The 25000-nt window shown below is 49.7% G+C and overlaps 1 protein-coding gene across 4 annotated transcripts; it reads left to right on the forward strand.

Moving 5' to 3' along the window:
* On the forward strand, nucleotides 1–24914 carry SLC44A2 (solute carrier family 44 member 2 (CTL2 blood group)). Of its 4 annotated transcripts, none has more exons than XM_081136635.1 (22): nucleotides 1–119; nucleotides 13398–13446; nucleotides 14936–15009; nucleotides 15135–15219; nucleotides 15804–15888; nucleotides 16077–16187; nucleotides 16259–16319; nucleotides 16409–16532; nucleotides 16650–16733; nucleotides 16827–16939; nucleotides 18503–18634; nucleotides 18731–18830; nucleotides 18907–18999; nucleotides 19148–19235; nucleotides 19794–20056; nucleotides 20142–20236; nucleotides 20849–20952; nucleotides 21058–21131; nucleotides 21220–21290; nucleotides 21444–21532; nucleotides 22708–22792; nucleotides 23227–24914. In XM_081136635.1, exons 1-22 carry the CDS (start codon nucleotides 89–91, stop codon nucleotides 23346–23348), a joined length of 2133 nt encoding a protein of 710 aa, XP_080992761.1. In that variant the 5' UTR covers nucleotides 1–88; the 3' UTR covers nucleotides 23349–24914. The 4 variants fall into 4 exon arrangements, with proteins under 4 accessions (XP_080992761.1, XP_080992763.1, XP_080992760.1 ...); XM_081136637.1 differs by having other exon boundaries at nucleotides 23623–24914; XM_081136634.1 differs by lacking the exon at nucleotides 1–119 and adding an exon at nucleotides 12763–12895.
* The last annotated feature ends 86 nt before the right edge of the window (nucleotides 24915–25000 follow it).

The following is a 25000-nucleotide window of genomic DNA, read 5'->3' on the forward strand; positions in this document are numbered from 1 at the left end:
GGGGCGGGGCGCTGCAGCCCGCGGAGCCTCCCGCCCGCCCGGGCTGGGGTCGCGCCGGCTCGGACTCCCCTCCCCGCCCGCCGTGGCCATGGAGGACGAGAGGAAGGACGGAGCCTACGGTAGGAGCCACCTATGACCCGCGGCCACCTTTGCTGAGTTGGGGGAGGACTGGGGAAGGGGGATGTTCGCGATCTTGAACACCCGCGTTGCAGCTGAGGCCTCATCCTGCGTCCAGGGCCTGCATCCCTTTCGGCGCCGAGCCCTCTCCCCCTCTAACCGCCAGGTCGCCCCGCATCCTCTCCCCGGAGCCCCTGCTCTCCCTCTGGCCGGCGGGCCGCCCGGCGCATGCTCCGCCCGAGGAGGTCCCGTTATCTGGGCGGCTCAGATGCCAAGTGGGGGAGGGGAGGCGCGGAGACCAAGGCTTCGAAAAGATACAGGGCCCCAACCCCCCCAAGTACCCCTCCTCTTCCAGTCCCCTTTGACCACTTCTGACTCCTGCCCACATCTCCCTGGAAGTCGCCGTCGCGGGCTTTTGGCTCAGTGAGGAAACTGAGGCAAGACTTTGCAGACTGAGTGCAAGGGTGGGAGCCCATTAGGTCTCGCCTTGCGCCCGGGAAGGGAGGAAACCAGGGCGCCTCCGGTGAGGGGGCAGATAGGAAGCCAGAAACAATTGGCTAACTTTCCCTACCCTGTGCAAAGGGTTGGGGGTGCCCCCTCCCACGAACCTCTTGGGGCCCAGGGAATGGAGCCAAGATGAGGCCCCTCCACAACCACACCCTACTGTGCTTCTCTTCCCGGGGTTCCCACGGCGGGGATTAAGGGTAATGGTGCTCAGTTTCTCCTTTCTCTTCTCCATTTTGGGTCCCCAGGGCTGAGCTGTTCACACGCCCCACTATTCACTGCTTTGGGGCAAAGGGGCCCTCTCACCCCTCCTTGTGTGACAGAAACTTCCTGGAAACTGTGAGGCTGAATGGCTTTGGGGAAGGGGCCGGAAACCACTCAAAAATAAAGAAAAACAAACCTACCAGAACTGTGCCTCCCTCCCTCCCTTCTGCCTCTGCCGGCCCTCCAGGGACTTGGCCTCTGGAGGATGCAGAGACACATTTGGGGGAGGCTGGGACCCTCCCTGCCCAGCCCAGTGAAGACGGAGATAGGGGGACCTAGCCACCACCCAGTCACTTGCCTCCTTGCTTGAACTTGCCTGTCTCTTAAGGGGCTCCCTTGTTCTTGGTTTTGGCTCAAGCCCCAGATCCTGCAGCTGCCCATGCTGTGTAGCCCTTGGGTGTGGCCAGCTATCTCTGATCTGTGAATTTTAGCCTGGGATCTGGGCCTGACCCTGCCTGCCTGTGGGCAGCACTTGAGAAATCTTTGGGTTTCAAGAGGTCAGGCTGGGGAAAGGATGTGGGGACAGAGCGGACAATGATATAATTCACCCAGCCTTGAATTTGGCCAAAGGGAGCTTTCCATGGATGGGTCTGAGCAAACCCTCCCAGGCCCTGACAGGCTCACACCCGAGACAGGGGACCTTTGTGCCTAGGAGACCTTATGCTGGGCACTGGGACCACATTCCACGTACAAATATTTATTGAGCATTTATTATAGACAGGGTCTGGACACTGAGAACACAACAGTGAATAAAGCAGAATCTTTGACTGTGGAGAGTGGACAGGGAATAAATATGTAATTCTAGGTTGTTGTAAGTGCTGTGAAGCCAAGAACAGGGTACCATGTACGTGGGGAAAATCATCTGGGATTATTTTTAGGTGACCAAGGGCTGGAGTTTGAGCCAATGGCTGTGGGAAAATTTGGAAGAAGTGTGTTTCAGGCAGAGGGAACAGTAAACAAACCTCACAGTTATTTAATTATTTCTCTCTATGAGGCTCAGAGGTGCCAAGGTGGAGGCTTTAGCAGGGTCTTGCAGCCAGACCCTCACCTCCTCCAGGGGGGCCACATGGCTTGACTCCTCCAAGTGGGGAAGGGTCTCATTTAGCTTGTAAAAAGTCTAATCTCATCAGAACCAAAAACTTGGGGCCCTTGGGATGCCCTGTGAAGCCACTCTGCCAGATAATGAGGACCTTTCCTTTGGGAACAGCATGCAAGAGTGGCTCACATATCCTTCCCTTCAACCTCAATGCTTTCTGTGAATTCAGAGGGTAGCATCAGATAGACACAGGCTCAGATTCTGACTCTAACATGAACTGTGGTACTGAGCAAGTTGGTGATCTCTCTAAAACTCTGTCCTCACCTATAGGGCTGCCATGGTGGGAACCATTTTGCCCAGTTCCTGGCAAGCTCTGTGTGCTCAGGATGCCTCTGGGGCTGTTGATTCTGGGGACATGGATTTTCCATGAGCTGATAGAGAAGCAGACCTCTCTGTCAGGACATTGACTTGGGCTGACCTGGGCAGGGCAGGAAGCTGTCTTCTCAGCAGACACCCTGTCTAGAGGAATGCAGTGTCTCCAAGAAGGAAATGACTCCCAGCCTCAACGGATATCAGCAATGAATCAGCCCACCCTTAGCATGAGCAGCATGGAGTAAGATTCTAGAATCTAAAACAATAGACTGATGGGGTGGGGGTAGAGGGTGGGAAAAAGGAGTGGTGCTTGTTAAATTAAAGCAGATTCCATGGCTCAATTTTCTAAAATCCAGCTCAGCCAGCAGCGGGGTCCTGACACCTGATTTGAAAATAAAACAAAACATTGTTGGGAGAGGGTACTTACTTCATCATTGCAGCTTTTTAAAAAAAGAGATAATATATAATATATTCACATGCTTCAAAATACAAATGATACAAAAGACTTTAGAGCTTTATTATGAAAGTCTCCTTGTTTCCTCTCCCAGCCCCATACTCCCTTTTCGGAGTGCATTAGTATTAAAACAGCTTATGTTGTCTTTCAAATGGAGTCTAGACCTTAGAGCTTCCCACGCAAATATATACATATTATTCATAGTGTGGCTGTGGTTTTTTCTTTTACAAAAATGTCAGCAAATCCCTAAAGTGCTAGCTTCATGATACAGGAATGCATGTCTGTTTGGTCTGAAGGTGTATCGCCGACAGTGCCTGACACATAGTAGATGCTCAACAAATATTTGTTAAATGAAAGGTGTTTGTTTCACATGTTGCTTTTTGTTGTTTTTTTTTAAATATATGTTGGAGATGACCTCTTATGTCAGTGCCTGGAAAGCTTCCAAAATCTTTTTTTTTTTTTTTAATGTATCTTTATTGATTTCAGAGAGAGGAAAGGAGAAGGAGAGAGAGAGAGAGAGACAGAAACATCAATGATGAGAGAGTCATTGATCGGCTGCAGCCCGCAACCTGGGCATGTGCCCTGACCGGGACTCGAACCCTGATCGCCTGGATCCCAGGTCAACTCTCAACCGCTGAGCCACGCCCGGCCGGGCCCAAAATCATTTTTGACAGTTGCATCAAGTAGTGCATTTGTGGGTGAACAATCTTATGTTTAACCAATCAAAGGAAACATTTTAAAATTTTAAAAAAAGATTTTTTATTGATTTTTAGACCGATGAGAAGGGAGAGGGGTAGAAAGAGAAACTTTGATGTGAGAATGAAACAGCAATTGGCTACCACCTGTGCGCCCCTACTGGGGATCGAGCTCACAACCCGAACATGTGCCCTGACTGGGGATTGAACTGGGAACCTTTTGGTGCAGGGGATGGAGCCACACCAGCCAGGGCTGAACTTTTTATTGAAGCAGAAAATTCATACATAAAGGGTTTGGATCCTAAATTTATGAGGCTCCAGGAGTTTTCACACCCATGTAACCAGCACCCAGTTCAGTAAAAAATATTACCAGCACCTCAGAAGCCTCTCATGTCCAAGTAGGGTCTATCAGTATTATTATTATTTTATGTTTTTTTTTTGTGTTAAAAAAATCATAACACAAAATTTACTATCTTAACTGTTTTTAAGTGTATATAAAAACAAAAAAGAATATACAACAGAGGCGATATGTGAACCACAAAGCTTAAAATCTTTAATATCTGGACTCCAACAGAAAAGAATGGCAGACCTCTGGTAAAGCCTTCCCCATCACCCCGGAAAGTTCTCTTATGTCCTTGCCCTGTCAATCCTCAAAGGGAGGGTTATTTTAAAATAAATTTTTAAGCTCTTATATAAAGAAAATTAACATATTCTCTGTGGGGACTGAAAATTAAAAATAAGCCCTCAACCACACAGAAGATTTTAGCCTTCCACCTGAAAGAACCCTTCAGAAACACTCAGCCAGCTGTTCTCATCCCAGAGGTAACATGGCCTAGAAGTCTCCAGAGCTTAGTCTACTAATTTCTGTGTGTGCGGCATTTGTATCTTTTTATAGTTCCTCAGGCTAAATCATACCATTCCCAGAGTAGGATACTATGTTGCCTTGTAAAAAGATGAAGTAGGTTTAACTTCTCTGATGGGGAACAGTGTCCGATTATGTTAGCATGTGTGACAAAACACAGGGATAAATGACTAGAAATCTGCTTAGGTATGTGAACTGTAGACTGAAAGAGGAAAGGGAAATCAGTGAGAGGAGCTGCCCCCAGGGAGAGGAAGCGAGGGCTCAGGGCCTGGGGTAAGAGGCAGAGTGATTTCTCTTAGTCTGAAGTCTTGTTCTAGTCTACGTTTTTATCTTGATAAGCATACCGGTTACTTAATCTAAACAAGTTCATTCATAACTCCCTTCAGCAAACATTGTGCAGGTACTGTGTGCCAGGTTCTGTTCTAGATGGTGGAGACACAGCAGGCTCTGTGGAGCTGACATTCTAGAAATGAAACCAGACAAGAAATTAGATGAAAGAGGAAAATTTTTAGAATGTCAGAGAAGGGCTCTGGAGAAAAATAAAGCAGGATAGAGGGGGTGGGAGTGATTTATAGGGCCTGGAGGTAAAGTTAAATTTTTTTTTTAAATTTTTAAGATTTATCTTTATTGTTGAAAGTATTACAAATGTCCCCGTTTCCCACATAGATCCCCTCCCCTCTCCCCCCAGGCCTTCACCCCACTATTGTCTGTGTCCATGGGTTATGCATATATGCATATAAATTCTTTAAAATGTTAAATAGAAGGATCAGAGAAAGCCATCCTGAGGTGACCAGAGGAGTGAGGGAGGGAGCGGTGTAGTATGTTTCAGGCAGAGGGCACTGCCTGTGCAAAGGAGCAGTGAGCAGACCTGTGCAGCTGGAGCACAGGGATCCAGGAGTAGAATGGGAGGAGGTGAGGGCAGGAAGGGGATGGAAGCAGGATTTGGAATTTTGTTCTAAAAGATGGAAGCCATTGCGAGTTCTGAGCAGAGGAGGAGCCTGGTCTGACTCAGGTGTTCACAGACTCCCCCTGGCCTCTAGGGACTGCAATGGCAGAAACCAGACCAGAACAGAGGAGATAACGCTAGTTGAACACTTAAATCACCCACTACCAATGTGCTAAATGAACACATCTACAAAAAAAGCTAACCACAGAGTTCTGACTCTCAGCCAGGTTCCGGAACCCAGCATTGGCTCTGTTCCAGTCCCAGTTCCATTCTTCCTAGTTCTGTACCATCTTTACCTTTCATATCCCTGAACCTTTTGTATCTGTACCTTTCATATACCTGAGCCTCAGTTTCTCTATCCATAAAATGAGGTTAACAACAGTATCAGCTCCCTCTATCTCCAGAGCTCAGTGAACTGATGCAGGTACAGCACTTAGCCCAGAGATTGGTCCATGGCAAATGCTCAGTTAGAGTTATTCATTAAGCACAGAGTTCAAGAATATGGTGTCAGGAGCAGAGTTCAAATCCTAGCTCCTGCTGGCTGTGTGATTTGGAGCAAGTAATTAAACATTTCTGTGCCTCAGTTTCTTTTTTTATTTTTTTAAATATATTTTTATTGATTTCACAGAGAGGAAAGGAGAGGGGGAGAGAGAAAGAGAAACATCAATGATGAGAGAGTCATTGACTGGCTGCAGCCCACAACTCGGGCATGTGCCCTGACCGGGAATCGAACCCTGATCGCCTGGATCATAGGTCGATGCTCAACCGCTGAGCCACGCCAGGCCGGGCATGTGCCTCAGTTTCTATATTGCACCATCTGCCCTCAGAGCCTTGTGAGGATGACATGAATTTCTAGAAGTAAATGCCTGGCACACAGCAGGCACTCTGTGTTTCATTCTTAGCATTATGACTAGTAGAATCACTTTCAGCTTTCCCACCCACATGCTGTCCCCAAACCTTCTGTCAAAGGATCTCATCTGGGTGACTAGGATGACCATTCCTCAGGCACAGACTTCTGGGAAGGTGGGGGTGAGCCAGACTGGCTGCAAGGGTGAGGCCTTGAGCTGCTGTAGGCTTTGGGGACTTGGCTGGTATCTGGAAGCCGTGGGGGCTGGGTGGCACTTGATGTCCTGGCACCAGCATCGTAATCAGGCAGCCCATGTTGGTTCTCTTATCTCCTACGCCCAATGCTCAGGGTAGGCTGGCCATTGTGCCCAGCAAAGCCAGGACTCAAGGGCTGTCTCCACACCCCACCCCCACCCCTAGCCTGGCCTAATGGCCCAGCTTTCCCATGCCTTCTCCCAAACCATTGTCATATCTTTAGCTCTGTCCCTCCCAGTATCTGCCAAAGAAAAGGTCTGGGTTGTAGCCAGAGGGATCTCGGTTTGTTTTGCGGCTCCATCACTCACCAGCTATGGGGTCTAAGCCAGTGACCCCAGTTTGCCCCCTCTGTCAAATGGTACCAAGCTCCTGGTTAATGTTTGCTGCAGCCTTGTACCCCAGACCTGTGCTAAGTGCTTTTTGAGCACCCAGTCCTGTCAGTACTTATGAAGCAAATGCAAGTATTAGTCTCATTCTCCAGACAGGAAAACAGCAGCCTGGAGAGGAAAAGAACTTGTCGGTTTCCTGACCTGTATTGCAGGGGAGTAAATGACATGGCTTACCACCTCCACTTGTTACCAGGAGAGCACGTGAAACACGCTGGACTCGGGCTCAGCATGTTGGTTGATGGCCTAGGGACCAGGACATGGCAAATTCTGTAAAAGTTGAGAGAACAGCCCTGGCCAGTGTGGCTTAGCTGGTTGGAGGATCGTCCTGTACACCAAAAGGTGGTGGGTTCGATTACCAGTCAGGGCACATACCCAGGTTGTGGGTTCGATCCCCAGTCAGCGTGTGTGCAGGAAGCAGCCTACCAGTTTCTCACATTGATTATTTTTTCTTTCTCTCTCTCTCTTTCTCTCTCTAAAAAAAAAGTTGAGAGAATAAAAATTTTCAGCTTTGCGGGCCACATACAGTCTCTGTCTCTGCTACTCAATTCTGCCAGTGTGAAAGCAGCCAGACAGTATGAAAATGACCATGGCTGTGTGCCATGAAAACTGAATTGATGACCACTGACATTTGAATTTCACATAATTTTCACATGATGAAATAGTCTCCCCCCCCTTTTTTTTGTTGTTGATGCTCACCCGAGGATATTTTTTCCATTGATTTTTAGAGAGAGTAGGAGGGAGGAAGGAAAGGAAGAGAAAGAGAGAGAGAAACATCCATGTGAAAGAGACATATTGATTGGTTGCCTTCACCTCGACCAGGGCCAGGGATCAAGCCTGCAGCTGAGGTATGTACCCTTGGCTGGAATCAAACCCGGGACCCTTCAGTCCTCAGGCCGATGCTCTAACCACTGAGCCAAACCAGCTTGGGCTGTGTAATGTTTTAGAAGAGTGCCTGGCTCATGGCAAACAAGTCAGTAAATGGAGGCATTGGGGCATTTGTACTTTTCTTATTATTACCTTGCAGCATTGTTGCAAAGATTCAGCAAGTTCCCAACCTGCAGGGTTTGGATCAGGCTCATTATCAGAAACCATCAGTATTTGCCTCGCCCTTCCTTCCTTCCCCATCCACTAGTGTTAGTGAGAGCTAGTGGAAGCCATCAGGTAACAGTACCAACGTTCCTTCTTGTATTTACTGAGTGCCCGCCCACCAGGCCAGGCCCTGAGCCAAGCCTAAGCCTCTCTCTGCATCCTTAGTTCCATCTTACACAGCAATAACTCAGGTTTACACAGCTCAGCTGTCCCATAGACAGCCATTAATTTCCCTAAGTGTCTTTCCTTCCCCAGCCTGTCCTGGTTATGCTCCTGCCCAAACACCCTTAGTGGCTCCCACTCAGCCATCACACCTGGTATAGGGACCCACCACTTGTTGCTAGGCCATTGAACAAGCTGCTTTCCCTCCCTGAGCCTTGATTTCCTCTGCTGTAACATGGGTTGATGATAGGACCTCCAATGTGGTGAAGAGCAGAGAGCCAGTGTCTGAAAGGCCCTCCTTTGTTAGCACCAGTTGTTAAGTGGCTGCTCCCACTCTTCCAGTCTGGCTGCCATTTGGCTGCCACAAGAAACTTTTGGTGCTCCTGTATTTCTTCTCCACCCTCCTTACCAGTCTCACCTCCTTTCAGATGGAAGAAATATGCTCCTGTATTTTCCCTTCATACTTGTAATCATTTTGAGTTTTTATGTATTTGCATGACTAATCCATGTAGAATTGTTTTGCTATGTATAGGGGGTGGAATTAACTTTATTTTCTTCCAAATGCAGTCAATCCTACTAACTTATTCTTTCTCTACCAACTGGAAATCCCACATTTGTCATGTATTAAATTCTTTTATGTATAAAATTCACAAATTAATTTTTAAAACATTTGTTTATTGATTCCAAAGAGAGGAAGGGGGAGAGAGAGAGAGAGAGAAGGGGAGAGAGACAGAGAGACAGACAGAGAGAGAAAAACATCGATTAGTTGCTTCCTGTACTCACCCTGACCAGGGATTGACCAGGGATGGAACCCGCCACCTTTTGGTGTACTCGATGATGTTCCAACCGACTGAGCCACACCAGCCAGGGTATATATTAATTTTTAAAATAGGCACACCTGGAAAACTCTAAGCTACATTTTGTTTTCAGTCTTAACTATACATTTGACCCTTAAACAACATGGGGGTTAGGGGTGCCGACACCCCACACAGTAGAAAATCTTTGTGTAACCTCTGACTCCCCCAGAACTTAACTAGTAATAGCCTACTGTTGACCAGAAGCCTTACTGATAACAGTCAATTAACATATATTTTGTATGTTATATGTATTATATAGTATATTCTTATAATAAAATAAGCTAGAGAAAGAAAAATGTTATTAAGAAAATCATAAGGAGTCCGGGCCTCTGTGGCTCATTTGGTTGGGTGTGGTCCCATGCACTGAAAGGTCGCTGGTTCTATTCTCGGTCAGGGCACATGCCTGGGTTTCAGGCTCAATCCCTGGTAGGGGGTGTGCAGGAGGCAGCTGATGGATGTTTCTCTCACATTGATGTTTCTCTCTTTCTCTCTCCCTCTCCCTTCCTCTGTCTCTAAAAATCAATTTAAAAATCTTTAAAAAAAACAAAAATCATAAGGAAGAGAAAAATATATTTACAGTACTATATATATTTATTGAAAAATATCCACATGTAAGTGGATCTGTAAAGTTCAAACCCATGTTCAGGGGTCAACTGTATATACATGGATTATTATATATTATGGTTATTAATTAAACGTTTGTTTTCAACAAACGTTTCTTGAGTGCCTGTTCTATGCCTGTTCAATGCTGGGCACTGGGGACACTGCCACAAACAAAACAAATATAAATCCCTGCCTTTGGGCTTGGGGGCAGACAGCAAACAATGCATAAATGTGTGACATATCAGGTGGCGGTAAGAAACAAAATAAAATAAGGTGATTTTTAAAAAATGTTTTCAATGATTTCAGAGAGAGGAAGGGAGAGGGAGAGAGAGATAGAAACATCAATGATCAGAGTCATTGATCGGCTGCCTCCTGCATGCCCAGCACTGGGGATCGAGCCTGCAACCTGGGCATGTGCCCTGACCAGGAATCAAACCGTGACCTCCTGGTTCATAGGTAGACACTCACCAACTGAGCCACGCTGGCTGAGCAAATAGGGTGATTTTAGTGGAGGAGAGCCCAGCCAGCGTGGCTCAGTGGTTGAGCATCCACCTATGATCTAGGAGATCGCAGTTTGATTCCCAGTCAGGGCACATGCCTGGGTTGCCGGCTCAATCCCTGGTGCGGGTCATGCAGGAGGCAGACAATCAATGACTCTCTCATCATTGATGTTTCTATCTCTCTTAGTTCTTCTCTCTGAAATCAATACAGACATAAAAAAAAAATAATGGAGGAAAAGGGTGCTGTTTTAGGTAGGATGGTCAGAGAAAGCTGCTCTGAGGAGGTGCTGTTGAGCAGAGGCCTGAAGGAGGTGGAGCCACATGGACAGTTCAGGGAAGAACTTGCCAGGTGGAGGGAACAAGTGCAAAGGTCCTGAGTCAAGGCCATGCCTGATGAGTTTTCAGTGTAACCAGGAGGCCAGTAAGGCTGGAATGGAGTGAGCAAAGGAGAGAGAGGGGAGGACATGAGGGCAGTGAGGGGTCAGGGCCTTGTGATCCTAAGTGTCCTCTGGCTCAGTGAGGGAGAAAGAACATTTGAACATTTGAAGAGTTGGGCTTCTCCTCTGAATGAGGTGAGGGCCATGGAGGTTCCGGGCAGAGGAAGGATATGCCCTGACTCAGGTGTTTACAGGCTCCTCTGTCTGCATTGGGAGGAACACAGTGGAGGATAAGAGTGGGAGCTGGGAGACCAGGGTGGAGACACCTACAGTGGTCCAGGCAAGAGATGACCGCTATGTGACAAGGGTTCAGGCCAAGGAGAGAGTGAGAAATGGTTGGATACCGGGTAGATTCTGAAGGTAGAGCTGATGTTAAGGAGAGAGACATCCCAGGTTTCTAGCCTGAGCGCTCTGGAAGACAGAGCTGCCATTTCTGAGTCCTGGCAGGTTGGGGGACGACTGAGAGGGAATCGGATGTGGTAGTGCTGAGTGTGAGATGCCTATGAGAACCCCATGTGGGGCACCGGGAGACAGGTGTCTCAGGGATATGCAGCTTGGGGGTCAGGCCCTCCCTAGGGACTGACATTTGGGAATCATCAGGATGGAGTTGCTTGAAGTCCTGAATTTACAGGAATGACCCCAAGAGACCTAGTGTATCTGGGAAGAGAAGAGACTGCACCACTCAGACTGTGTAGGGTGGGACTCGCTGGCAGGGACCTCTGGAACCACAGGATTTCTTTAGGAGGCCTGGTCATCCAAGGGCATGGCTTGAAGCCTTGAGCCTCGCCCATTTGCTGAAGTCTGTGGGCCAGGGGTCAGGTAGGGCCTCCAAAGCTATAGGCCACTGTGGAGAGGTTGCCTTTCTCTAGGAATGCTGAGTTAGCGATCAGAGTGGGACAGTGGTGGGGGTGGACTCTGAAGCAGTAGCTGTAATTACTGAGCACCAACTGTATGTGAACACACTGTATAATCCCATGCTAACTGTGTACCCCACACTGAATATATATTCCTACCGACTATACCCCCATGCCGGTTGTATATAGTTAACTGTACTATAAAGTATACAACTGGCCCCAATGGCTTTTGGCAGATGCAGCGAGACTGAGGGAGTATACTGTTTATATGGGGGTGGATGGTTGGTGTGGGGGGTACAGCCAGTTGAGTTTGCACTCTCTGCCAGTTATATACTCCCACAGTAGCTGTACAACTTCATGCTGATTGTATACCTCCCACTAGCTGTATACCTCCACCCTTACTGTATATCTCACACGGATTAAACTCCCCTATGGCAATTGTCTACCTCCATGTCAGCTGTATGACTCCATACTGACTATATAATGCCACTCTAACTGTGCCCCCTGCAGTATCCCCATACCTACTGTGTACTCCCACATTGTTCGAGCACCCCTACACTGACAGTACAGTACATCCATTCCAACTGTAAACCCCATGCCAACTGTATACCTCCTGGCATCCCAGACCTGGTCTTTGACCAGTTTTGGTTTTTAACTTTAGCCCCATTTCACAGTTAAGGAAACTGAGGCTCAGAGTAGGCAAGGCATTGGCCTAAGTGTCTTCTGGCTCAGTGAGGAAGAAAGAACATTTGAATCCAGGGCCATCCAGTAGGATGCTGGCTCCACAAGACACACAAGTTTGGGTCTCTCTGATTTGCCACTGTACCTGATGTCCAGCCCGGGGGCTGCTCCCAGTAGGGGCTCAATAAATCCCTGTTCTACAAAACAATGGCTCCTGGAGTCACAATTGTGAGAGTGTGCAGGGATGATGAACCTCAAGTGTGTAGCTTTGGGGGCCACAAAGGGACCATCTGAGGGCCGTGCCAGACAGGAATGTGGCATGGGGCTGCGGGTCCCATTCGCCAGTTTTCAAGAAACTGGCCATGTGGAATTTTATATGGACTCTCCCAATGTTTAACTGTTGCCATTTAATTTTTTTTTTTCTTTCTGAATGCAGCTCCAAATAAAATATATGCACTGATTTGAGAATTTTCAGCTCAAATACTTTACAGCTGGGAGTTTGGGGTCAGCCATCTGCCGGTTTTGTGGCGCCCAGCTAGAAATTGACCTACTTGCCCCTCAGTTTCCATACCTAGAGAATGGGTGAATCCTAGGCGCCCTTTCGGCGTTGGGAGGTGTGCTGGGCGGTGTGGCCTGATGATGGGGCGGGCGAGCCCAGGGGCTAGGGCGAAGCCCAGGGGTTCTCGGGGTGGGGGCGGGGCGGGCTAAATGCGGAGGGCGGCTGACTGGCGGGAGCAGCTGCGGCCCCACCCGGCCTGTCCCCGCCCTCCTCGGTCAGTCCCCTGGCGGCGGCTCCTTCGGGGCCGGTCGGACTGGTTCCGCCCGCCCCGCCCACCTCCTCGCTGGGAGGAGCCGCCGCCGGTCGGTCTGACGGTCCCTCCCTCGGGACTCCCACAAGGCCAGACCCCCGGGCCGAGGGGCTGGCTGCCGCAGGGATGGGGGGCGAGCGGCAGCATTACTACGGAAAGCACGGTAGGCAGCCCCCCTTCTGCACCGGGCCCGGCCCCTGGGAAGGGGGCAGAGGGAAAGCCGATCTCTGCCTGGAGCGCGCCCCCACACACACTTCACCCGCCAGCACCCCTCACCCCACTCTTCCCCGGGAGAGCCTCTTCAGAGTTCCCTCCAAATCCCTTCACCCGAAGGGCCCATCCTTGAAGCCCCCTCTCCAGTCCTCCTGTGGGGTTCCCACTTCGGACCCTCCCCTCTCCACCTAGCTCCCAGGTGGCCCCCATTCCAGCCCCCTTCCCAGTGTGTGGCCTCCAGCTGGTAAATCCGATTAGCAGCTTCTCCCCCAACCCTGGCCTGCTCTCCTGGGGGCTTGGGCATGTCCTCTCCTGGAGGCTGAGTGAGGCAGAAAATCTGCGGGGTCTCTGAAATTTATTCGGGGGGCCAAAGGTACCCCTAGGAGCACCTGGGAGAGGGTGGTCTCCCAGCCCCTTCTTGACCCCACCAGCTCTATCTTGCTGATTTTCAGGAACTCCACAGAAGTATGACCCCACCTTCAAAGGACCCATTTACAATAGGTAAGGGCTCTGGGTTCCTGTGGGGGGCCTGGGGGTGTCTGCTAATACTGTCCCACCCCTGTTTCTTTACACTCCCCCATCTGTTCTCCAACAAACAGGTGATAAATATTTGCAACTTGACGATAAAAGGACTAATTACCTTAATATAAAGATATAAAGAGTCCTTACAAATGAATGGAAAAAAAACACCTCGGGCAAAAGACTGGAACAAAAAATACTGCAGACAATGTAGTTATGGAAAAATGCTCAAACTCACTGGAAAGCTAAGGAATGTAACTTAAAACAATAACCAATAACCAAATAGAATTTCCTATCACAGATTAGCAAAGATTAAGTAGATTAACACACAGGTTCTGCTCTGAAAATAATTGTTGCAGTTTTTTTCGAGGAAATTTGGAAATATGAACATTTTAAATGTAGCTTTTTGTTCCAAAGATTAAAATTATAGGGAAAAATTTTTTCATAAACCTTGCACACATGGACAAAAATGTATGAAATAGCTTCCTTTTTTAAAATGGCAAAAATCCAACCATCTGAATGTTCATCAACTAGTTAGCTGGATCCTTAGGTTAATATTACACAGCTGTTAAAATGTACAAGAGTCCTGCCTTGGCTGGTGTGGCTCAGTGGTTAGAGCATCGGCCCAAGCACCAAAGGGTTTTGGATTCAATTTCACATCGATGTTTCTATCTCTCCTCCCCCACTCTCTCTAAAAATCAATGGAAAAATATCCTTGATGAGGATTACAACAAAAAATGTACAAGAGTCCTAAGTGATGATATGGATCCCCTAATATATTAAGCAAAAAAGCAAGACACAGAACAGTAGGTGTATCATATCACACTTGAGTTAAGAAAAAAAAATTTTTTTTATACCTAATAACCCAAAGGACTCACAAGAAATCATTAACAGGTTACTTAGAGGCAGGAGTGTGTGTGTGGGTGGGGGGAGACTTCTTTATTATATACATTCCCATTTTGTGGTTTTATATTTTTAAAAACTTTTATTGATTTTGTAGAGAGAAAGAGAGGAAACATCAATTTATTGTTCCACTTATTTATGAATTCATTGGTTGATTCTTGTATGTGCCCTGACTGGGGATGGAACCTGCAACCTTGGCATGTGGGGATGATGCTCTAACCAACTGTTACCTGGCCAGGTCTCATCTATTTTTTTACCAAAATCATATTTAATCTTATAAAAATAGTTTAAATTAAAAAAACACAAAACACATTAATATGTAATGCTGGTAAAGATGTGGGGAAATGGACATGCTCAATCAAAAGAGAGCTGCACATTGCTGCAACCTGCTTTGAGGACAGTGTACCATTATATATTATAATTTAAAATGCACATGCCCTCTGGTATAGCATTTGCATAACTAAGCAACATGTGTCCAAATAACACGTGAGTGTGTGTGCAGGGTACAATGGGTCTGTAATACTCGGGGCACCAAGGCTCCCACCCTGACACTGTTCCTTGCTCCTAGGGGCTGCACAGACATCATTTGCTGTGTGTTCCTCCTCCTGGCCATCGTGGGCTATGTGGCTGTAGGGATCATAGGTGAGTGGAGGAGGGGACAGGACTTGGGATTCCAGGGTGCGAGTGCAAGCCACAGCCTCGGGGCCGGAGTGGGGCTGGTGCTGAAGAGTGGCAGGCAGTGCCTCAGCATCTGGATTCCTCCACAGCTTGGACCCATGGAGACCCCCGAAAGGTGATCTACCCTACTGATAGCCGAGGCGAGTTCTGCGGGCAGAAGGGCACGAAAAATGCGTAAGTTTGGCTCCTTATTGCCTGGTGGGTCTGGGGAAGAGTGGGCAGAAGGGCTTCATGAGCTCTGAGGAGAAGGTTCTGGGCATCTCCCACCTCCATCCATCCATTAGTCTAGTCAACAAATATTTATAAAATTCCCACCATCCTGAGCCGCTGTTCTAGGCCTTGGGGACACCACATTAAATGAGACATTAAGAGTCTTGTTCTCTGGAGGACCACGTTTTAGGGGAGAGACAGAGAGGAGATGTTATTGGATATGATGTCAGGTGGTGATGAACAGCTGAGGTAAAAGAGGGAGTTCCTTTACCTGTAAAAGTGAGGGCTGTGTCACTCCCTGGCTGTGTCACCACCTAGGGCAAGTTTCTCAACCTCTCTGGGCCTTATTTTTCTCATCTCCAAAATGTGGGTTATAATAGTCCCACTCTAATAGGGCTGTTGTGATGGTTAGATGAGCCTATATGTGTGCAAAGCTTAGCATGGCACCTGGCATGTTGCTGCTGTAGTTATTGTTGTTTTCATTAAGATATTTTATATAGGGTGGTTGAGAAGTCTTGACAGTTTTCATCTCCCTCCCCCAACCCCAGGAACAAACCCTACCTGTTTTATTTCAACATTGTGAAGTGTGCCAGCCCCCTGGTCCTCCTGGAATTCCAGTGTCCCACCCCCCAGGTAACTTGTCCCCTCCCCATCCCCTTCTCTGTCCCCCATTTCCATCACCAGGTCCTTTTCCCCCTGTAGTGATGGCTTCTCACCTAGCTTTTTCTTTTTCTGTGGTGAATGGGAGGTGGAACTTGTGTTTTGAGTGGGGATCAGGTGTCTGACCCCACCCAACTCTGCCTCCTGCCCCCCCCCCCAAGATCTGCGTGGAGAAGTGCCCCAATCGATACCTCACCTATCTGAATGCTCGCAGTTCCCAGGACTTTGAGTACTACAAGCAGTTCTGCGTGTCCGGCTTCCAGAACAACAAGGTGAGGGGAGCCTAGGCAGGGCCATGTGGAGAGTGCTGGTATGGGGGATTAACTGTCCCCTCTCTCGACAGGGTGTGGCTCAGGTGCTTCGGGATGGCGACTGCCCCCCTGTCCTCATTCCTAGCACACCCCGTGAGTCTGGGGTCCTGTGAGCTTAGGTAGGGTGTGGGGAGGTGTCAGGGACTCAGCTTGACTCCTGTCCCATCCCCTGCTCCATGCAGTCGCCCGACGATGCTTCCCAGCCATCCATGCCCACAAGGGGGTCCTCATGGTGGGCAACGAGACGACCTATGAGGATGGGGACGGCGTTCGGAAAAACATCACTGAGCTGGTTGAGGGTGCCAAGTGAGGACTGCTGCCCACCATACTGGCATTGCGCTTTCCTGGGTGGGACAGAGCATCCCCTTGGGGCTGGACCAATCAGGGAGGGGTCTGACACTACCCTTGTATGCCTTGTCCCAGGAAGGCCAATGGAGTCCTGGAGGCTCGGCAGCTGGCCATGAGGATATTTGAAGATTATACTGTCTCCTGGTACTGGATTGTCATGTAAGATGAGAGGGATGGTGGCCTTTTCTGGGCTGGGCAGTCTGAAGCTGGTAGGAGGGTGGGGACCACTCCTGTGCCCATTTTATCCCCCAGAGGCCTGGTCATCGCCATGGTGATGAGCCTCCTGTTCATCGTGCTGCTCCGCTTCCTGGCTGGCATTATGGTCTGGGTGATGATCGTCATGGTGATCCTGGTACTGGGCTACGGTGCGTCTCCCCCCTCCTTTCCTACTCCCCTCCCCATAGTCTACAAAATGCTCCTGCCCTTTGACCTGGCACTGGCCCATCAAGAATCTTCTAAACCATCAGACGTCCTCTACCTTTTACTTGGCGTATTTGTGAAGATATTAATCTTATTGTTGTTTATGACAGCAGATGCTGGAAAACAACCAGCATCTGGCTAAACCATAGTCTTCCAAACTGGGGCCTGGATCTGTATTTTATCAACACCAAAAGGCATTCATTCGCAAGTAGACTACTTAGGACAGTGGCTAAGGATACATGCTCTGGCACCAGAAAGCTGGGGGTTCAAATGTCAGTTCTGCCAACTCCTCACTCTGTGACCTTGAACAAGTGAGTCAACTTCCCTGTGCTTCAATTTCTTCTTCTATAAAATGGGGATAATTAATATTTACTAGTTAGGAAGCTTAATGAGAAGAAGACAGTATGTGGAGGAGATGGGAGAACTGAGGCCTAAGGAACCCAGAGGCCAAGCTCAAAACCCAGTGCTTTATATTCTAATTATTCTTTTTTATAGGGGCTTTTCTCTTTTTAAAAAATTTTTTTTATTGGTTTGAGAGAGAGAGGAAGGGATAGGGGGAGACAGAGAGAGAGACATTGATGTGAGAGAGAAACATTGATTGGTTGCCTCCTGTACTGAACCCACAACCTGGGCATGTGCCCTGACCAGGAATTGAACTGGCGACCTTTTGGTGCTCAACCAACTAAGCCACACTGACCAGGGCCTGATTACTCTTTTAAACTTCCCAGTTGGAAAGATGGCCTGATATACAATCCAATCTGAGGACACGGATATTAAAATATTCATGTTAATAGTGTTTTCTAGCTGGATGCTAGCATGTTGGGCAACTAGACTTTTTTTTTTTGACTTTGTATTTTACAATTTTCTTCTACAAAGCGCTAAGAGGAATGCTGAAAATCCCTAATGCTACCCCACTGGATGTTGACACCCATGTCCTCCCTTACTACCCATGAATCATTGTTACAGAGTCTCAAGGGGGTCAGAGGAAAGCGCAGGCCACACAGCATCCTGACACCATTCATTCATTCATTCATTCATTCATTCATCAAACATGTACAGAGTACCTACTGTGTCCTAGGCAGTTTTCTAGGTGCTGAGATTATAGCAATGAATAAAACAGGACAAATCCTTGCTCCTGTGGAGCTTATATTCCTGGGGGTATGGAGCAGATGGACAAGAAGCAAACCAGAAAATCCTCTAGGATGTCAAAGCAGAGAAGGGGGATAAGAAGTTGGAGTGTGAGAGGGTAAGATTCTAAAAAGGGGAAAGGTTTCTGGAAGGTCTCATGAAAAAGTGACATTTCAGCGCCAGAGGATGTGAAGGATCTGTTGGGGAGAGAATGTACCAGGAAGCGGGAAGAGCTAGTGCAAAGACCCTGAGGCAGGAGCAAACAATGGCAGCCCCTCTCAACCTCCATTTTTGCTTCTGTTAAATCGGGGTGGTTGTGCCTGCTTTGCTACATTGGAGGAGCAGTCGGAGGGCTGTAGCATGGCGATTCCTCTGTGCAGGTATATTTCACTGCTACATGGAGTACGCCCGACTGCGTGGTGAAGCCGGCTCCGACATCTCCCTGGTGGACCTTGGCTTTCAGACAGACCTCCGTGTGTACCTGCACTTGCGGCAGACCTGGATGGCCTTCAGTGAGTCCCAACCCCCCATTCTTGCCCTCAGTTAGGCGTGGGAGGGAGTGGGTGCTCAGGCAACTGGCAGACTTGGTTACCCTCTGCCCCCTACAGTGATAATTCTGAGCATACTTGAGGTTATTATCATCTTGTTGCTCATCTTTCTACGGAAGAGGATTCTCATCGCCATTGCACTCATCAAAGAAGCCAGCAGGTGGGTGTGAGGGTGTGAGGGGGGGTGATCTCAGGGCTGCTCCGTCCCTGATGCCCATCTCTCTGTTCCTCCCCAGGGCTGTGGGATATGTGATGTGCTCCATGCTGTACCCACTGGTCACCTTCTTCCTGCTGTGCCTTTGCATCGCCTACTGGGCCAGCACTGCTGTGTATCCATTGTCAGACCCCAATTCCCGGGGATGGCTAAAGACCAAACTTGCCTGGAAGTGACCTGCAGCTTGGTAGGGGAAGGGATTCTTTCCCACAAGCCCCTGGGGTCCCTAATCTTAGACCTCAATTTCCTTAACAAGCTTCCAGCTTCCTGTCCACTTCCAACGAAGCCATTTATAAAATCTTTGATGATATCACCACCTGCCCAGTTATTGGGAAAACCTGTAACCCTGAGGTGGGTTTCCAGAGGTGGGGGCAGCTATTTCCCAGCAGCCCATAGAGGATCTGAAACCTCTCATCCCAACTTTGGGGCCATTCAACAGACAGTGCCTGCCGTCTGCCCTGTGCTGGATATGGGGGGCATGGAGGGGAAGAGATCCAACTTGGGAGCTCCCACAACCCTCTCTTAACCCAGTGATGGCCATTTCTTGCTTCTAGAACTCCTTCCTTGCCTTCCACAAGCCCCTATCCTGACTTCTGTGGTCTTCATGATGATCTCTGCCACTCTTGTCCTGTCCATGTGGCCACTCCACTGACACATGACCCCACCCTGATCCCCAAAATAACCTATGCTGCCTCACTGACACCCATTGAGTCTGTTCCATGATCCCTAGTCTTGCTTCTAGAACCTTCTTTGTAAGTCCCAATCCTGAACCCCCAACCCCTTGGCTTAACTCTGATTCCCATGACTCCTGTCCCACCCCATGGTATAGCTGACCCAGACCTGATGCCAAGAGCCCACTCTGCACCCCGGGTCTGTGTGTTGTGACTGGGCTCTGCATCCCTCCCACAGACCTTCCCCTCCTCCAATGAGTCCCGCCTATGCCCTGGAGCCTACTGCCAGTTCGCCTTCTATGGTGGTGAGTCGGCTTACCACCGGGCCCTGCTGGGCCTGCAGATATTCAATGCATTCATGTTCTTCTGGCTGGCCAACTTCGTGCTGGCTCTGGGCCAGGTCACACTAGCTGGGGCCTTCGCTTCCTACTACTGGGCCCTGCACAAGCCAGATGACTTGCCTGCCTTTCCACTCTTCTCCGCCTTCAGCCGGGCCCTCAGGTGGGAACCCCGGTGGTCTGGGGATGGGGGTGAGATGGGGTGGAGGAGGCCTGGCACAGCCACTGACCATGCCCTTGGCCTGCAGGTACCACACAGGCTCCTTGGCCTTTGGTGCCCTCATTCTGGCTATTGTGCAGATCATCCGAGTGGTGCTGGAGTACTTGGATCAGCGCCTGAAAGGTGAGGCCCAAATGCTGTGGGCTTTGGCCTTAAATTGGGGAAGCGGGACTGGGGCAGATCGGAATTGGTTCTTGCTTGAGGGCGAGGTTTGTGTGGGACAGTGATTGGTTTCTAACTAAGGGTGGGGTGGAGCTAAAGGGCTTGGGTGATTGGTTCCCGCTGTGGAGGTGCTGCTGAGAGCCCACTGGGTGGAATTCTTACCCCTGAGGAGGCTGGGCCTATAGGCCACTATTGGTTCCTGAAGGGAGAGTTGGGCTGGGGTTTGTTTGCACCGAGGAGGGCGGGGCTAAGACTGCTTTCTTTGTCAGAGAGGGGCTGTTGGGGCTGGGATTGGTTGTACCATGGAAGTCTGTAAGATTAGTGTCAGCGTGGGAGGCGGGGCCAGAGCAGTGGTGTGGGTTGTGATTGGTTCCTGTCTTGGAGGTTGGATTGAAAAGCTTCAGGCTTGGGTCCCTCACTGGGAACATGCCCCCCAAGGATCCTGAATCAAGGAGGCTCCTCTCCTTGTCTCTTTGAGAAGGTGGGCTCTGGGAGTCCTGCACTGTGGCAAGTGTGTGTAATGAGGAGGTAGGGGGTATCCCCTCCCCTTCACATCCCTCCATTCTCACCCAGCTGCGGACAACAAGTTTGCCAAGTTCCTCATGACCTGTCTCAAATGCTGCTTCTGGTGCCTGGAGAAATTCATCAAATTCCTCAACAGGAATGCCTACATCATGGTGAGTAGGCCTCGGACCCATAACCAGCCCACCAGCTTCTACTGGGTGGGAGGAGCCCACATTCCCACCTAGGGGACATGATTCTTCCCGTCTACCTCCCTCCAGATTGCCATCTATGGTACCAACTTCTGCACCTCAGCCAAGAACGCCTTCTTCCTGCTGATGAGAAACATCATCAGGTCTGGGAAAACACCATCCTCTTGCCACCTCCCTCCACCCCTGGTCCCTGAGCCAACGTTCACACCTGCTCCTCACTCTCCCTTGCAGAGTGGCTGTCCTGGACAAAGTTACTGACTTCCTCTTCCTGTTGGGCAAACTTCTGGTTGTGGGTAGCGTGGGTGAGTGCTGCTCATCCAGCCTGTCTAACTGTGGGAGCCTTTTGGTCTGTGGGCTCCCCATGTCTTCTGTAGTGGTTGGGTGTTCGGGGGGGGGGGGGGGCTACTGCCCTTAGCCAAAACCCTCAACCATCTCCATTTTCTCCCCCTCTCCAGGAATCCTGGCTTTCTTCTTCTTCACCCACCGTATTAGGATCATACAAGACACAGCACCCCCTCTCAATTATTACTGGGTCCCTATACTGGTATGGAACTTTGGGGATGGGCGGGTGTCAGGGGACAAGGAGGTGTTGGGACTCACCTGCCCCCCTCTGACTGGACTGATACGGGTGGGGGTCAGAAGTAGGAGATTGGTTATTTATTCCTACAAACATTTATTAAGCACCTACTGTGTACCACGCACAGAAGGAGGAAGGGCTTCCTTCTAGAGGACTTATAGTTTAAAGGCAAATAGACATTAATCAATAATGATATGGGTGGATACGAGATTGCAAACTGGTACGTGCCACAGGGCAGAATTCTAGGGAACTTTTGGAGCCTGTGGTGGAAGATTTTTGCAGGTCTGGGAGTCCAGGCAGTTTCGCTGTGGAAGTGATGTCAGATCTAAGATCTGAAGGAGATACAGGCAATAACCAGGCATGGGGAACAAGGACAGAGGCTCTGAGGTAGGACCATACCAGAGCAGTGAAGAAATAGCTGTGACTGGTATGGAGGAAGTGAAGAAGGGAGGATGTGGAGGGAGGTCAGGGCGGGGAGGTAACAGGCCCTGAAGGGGTTAGGTCATCACCCCTAAGAAGCACAAAATCTGAGTGCAGGCCTTGGAGCCCTGTGACCTAGATTTTTATTTTAGTCTTCTTTGCTAGTTCTAGGATGTGTAACTTTGGGCAAGTTATTTAATCTCTCTAAGGTCCACTCACTTCAGTCAATAAATGTTTATCAGGTACCTACCAAGGCCTTGTGAGTCACCAAAATAATCAAGACAGATACAGTCTAGTGAGAATGTGGGCAGTAAACCTGTAATGTCCTAAACATGCATAAAATTGCAGCCAGATGAAGATCTCAGAGGAGGGGTGCTCAGTACTAGGAGAGTATAAAACAGGGTCTAGATGTCAGAGGTGGCTCCTTGGAGGAGGTGGTACCTGAGGACTTGATGTTTGAACTTAAAGCGGAATAATGAGGAAGCATAATAAATACTTCTGAGTCAGGGCTACAGCATGTGAAAAGGCCCTGGGGTTGAAGAGAGCAAAGAATGTGCTGTGGATGATAGGGCTCTGCCCACAGGAGTAAGGAGTTAGGTTGTTATTCTAAGGAGGGCTTATTAGCATAGAAGTGAAGTGGTCCCTGCCTGGGAGGGACTGGGTGGGTCGGAATTACCCTGGGCTGGAGTTGGGATAGAAACAGCTCCTGTCCCCTCACCCAGACTGTGATCATTGGCTCCTACCTGATTGCCCATGGATTCTTCAGCGTCTATGGCATGTGTGTGGACACATTGTTCCTCTGCTTCTGTGAGTGACCCCTCACCCCTACCCTTGCTGGGCCCTGACTCCCTTCCCCCCTCTGGGTAGAACATCTTCCCATAGAGCTACACATTTACCTGCTGGATGCCCCCAGCTTCCCAGGGACTAGGTGTCCCTTACCTAGGGCCCTGGCATGCCCTCTCAGCTTCCTCCCTGCTCTCAGAGCTGCTCCATCCTATTGTCCCCTGGTTCAGGCTGCAGCTGGAACGCTCTGCCCCTGGGCCCTTGGCTTCAGCTTTGTTGGGGGGTAATATGGCTGCCACTAACTCTGGTCTCTCAATCTGTCTGTTTTTGTTTTTGTTTTCTCTTTTCTCTTCCTCTCCTCCATGCCTGCTGGCTTCCCTGTTCTTCCCTGCCTCCCTCTTTCCTTCCCTTCCTGACCACCCCATTTTTTCCCCTGCCGGTTCCTGGGGGGAGCCCAGGTGAGGACCTGGAAAGGAATGACGGCTCTCAGGAGCGACCCTACTTCATGTCGCCTGAGCTGAGAGACATCCTGTTGAAGGGGAGTGCGGAGGAGGGGAAGCAGGCAGAAGTCGAGGAGTAGGAGGAGTAGAGAAGGAGGGAGGCCAGCTTGTGGCCTGGCAGGCCTCCTCATTTCCTCCCTGTAGACCGGGGATGCATGCGGGGCTTCCTTGCCTGGGAGTGTGGGGAACGCGTGTGTGTCCCATTCCTGAGCCCACTATAGTCTGCCCCTCTCCAGTCCCAGTGTGTCTTGCTTCCTAACCCTCTGAGGCTTCTGTGGCCCCTGCCTGCTTTGTCCCCAGAGGCCCCTGCCTGAGCTCCCCTCATACCACCTGCTTTGGGGTCTCTCTCCACAGTGGAGGACCTGGAGAGGAATGATGGCTCGGCCGAGAGGCCTTACTTCATGTCTTCCAATCTCAAGAAGCTTTTGAACAAGACCAACAAGAAGCCGGCAGAGTCTTAAAGTCCCCACCTTCCCCCACCTTCCTGTAAAGTCTCACACTGGGTGCTCGGCAGCTGGGTCAGAACCCCCAGCCCATTGGGCTGACCTGAAGTCCTGTCACTGCCACCCCCCATCATCCAGTTACCACCAGTTTCCAGGGACCTGGAGGACTTGTGGCATCTCCTCCCTATGCCAAGGGGCAGTCAGACTTTTCATGGTGGCCCCCACAAGACTGCTCAACGAATCACTCCAGCCCTCACCGGCCTGGATGGGAAGAAGTCCTTTGAGGGCTCCTGATGTGTCTGGCACGGGATGGGGCCCAACCTCTGTGGGCTGCCTCAAGTTTTCTGTTCCTTCTTATGGTGGGATGGCCACAGTAAGCTCCAGCTCCTAAAGGCCTCGTTCACTTGTATCTGCTCAAGCCAGGACTGAGTCCCTTCTCCATAGCTGAACAATTGGCTCACAGGCCGCCACATGTGTTTCTTTACTATTTTTTTAAACCTGGCTATGCATTAAAGGGTCTATTAGCTTTTTCTGTCTGTCTCAACAGCTGAGATTGGGGCCAGTGAGGAGTGCCTTCTGTTATCTGGTATGGCTGCAGTTGGGTATGGTATGCGTGCCCAGGTGGGGGTGTCTCCACGGGGTGGGGGGAGAGCAATGCACCCTGTTTGTTGATGGAAGATGAGGGAGTGAGGCTATTCTGGGAGGCTGCTTTGAGCAGGAGGGAGGAGACCACTAATAGCTGCCTAATAGAAACCTGCTGGCTGGCTGGCTGGCTGGCTGGCTGGCTGGAGGAGCTGAGCTGAGTTTCTCCCCTTCCTCTGCCAGTTATTGACACAGCTCTCTTTGTAAGAGAGAAAAGAAACTGAATCCACCCAAGGGACAATTTCAGGGAAGGGGTGCAGGGCAGATGCCATGTGCACACCGGGCCCCCCCTGCCCAGCCACCTCATCTTGAGGATTCTTTTGCCAAATCTGTTGAACTCAGGACCTGGTCTCCTGGTTTCCTCTTTGCCATATCCTAAGGCCCCGGACTTCATGTCTTTGTTCATCAGCACCGTTTCAGGATCCCGGAGAGGGAGAAATTCCTGCTCGGGGTCTCCATGTCTTGTCCCTGTTGCCAGTCCTCCTCCCTCCCCTGTTCTGTCCACACACCCCTGCGTGTAACTGCATTCCAACCACAAATAAAGTGCCTATTGTAACAGTGCCTGAGCCTGTAGTGTTTGTGGGGGCAGTGGGAGGCTGGTAAGGAGAACCCCAGCTCTTACAGCCCTAGGATTTTCTGAGCTGGGG

This window comes from Miniopterus schreibersii, assembly GCF_964146895.1.
Source record: "Miniopterus schreibersii genome assembly, chromosome: 4".
Taxonomy (NCBI): Eukaryota; Metazoa; Chordata; class Mammalia; order Chiroptera; family Miniopteridae; genus Miniopterus; species Miniopterus schreibersii.

What these genes read in the sequence shown, in the direction of transcription:
- SLC44A2 (XM_081136634.1), top strand. Translation starts at nt 12,859, where the DNA reads ATGGGGGGCGAGCGGCAGCATTACTACGGAAAGCACG. An exon ending in TGTGGCTGTAGGGATCATAG is followed by an intron (nt 15,010 to 15,134) that starts GTGAGTGGAGGA and finishes ATTCCTCCACAG; the next exon opens with CTTGGACCCATGGAGACCCC. An exon ending in CTTGGATCAGCGCCTGAAAG is followed by an intron (nt 20,237 to 20,848) that starts GTGAGGCCCAAA and finishes ATTCTCACCCAG; the next exon opens with CTGCGGACAACAAGTTTGCC.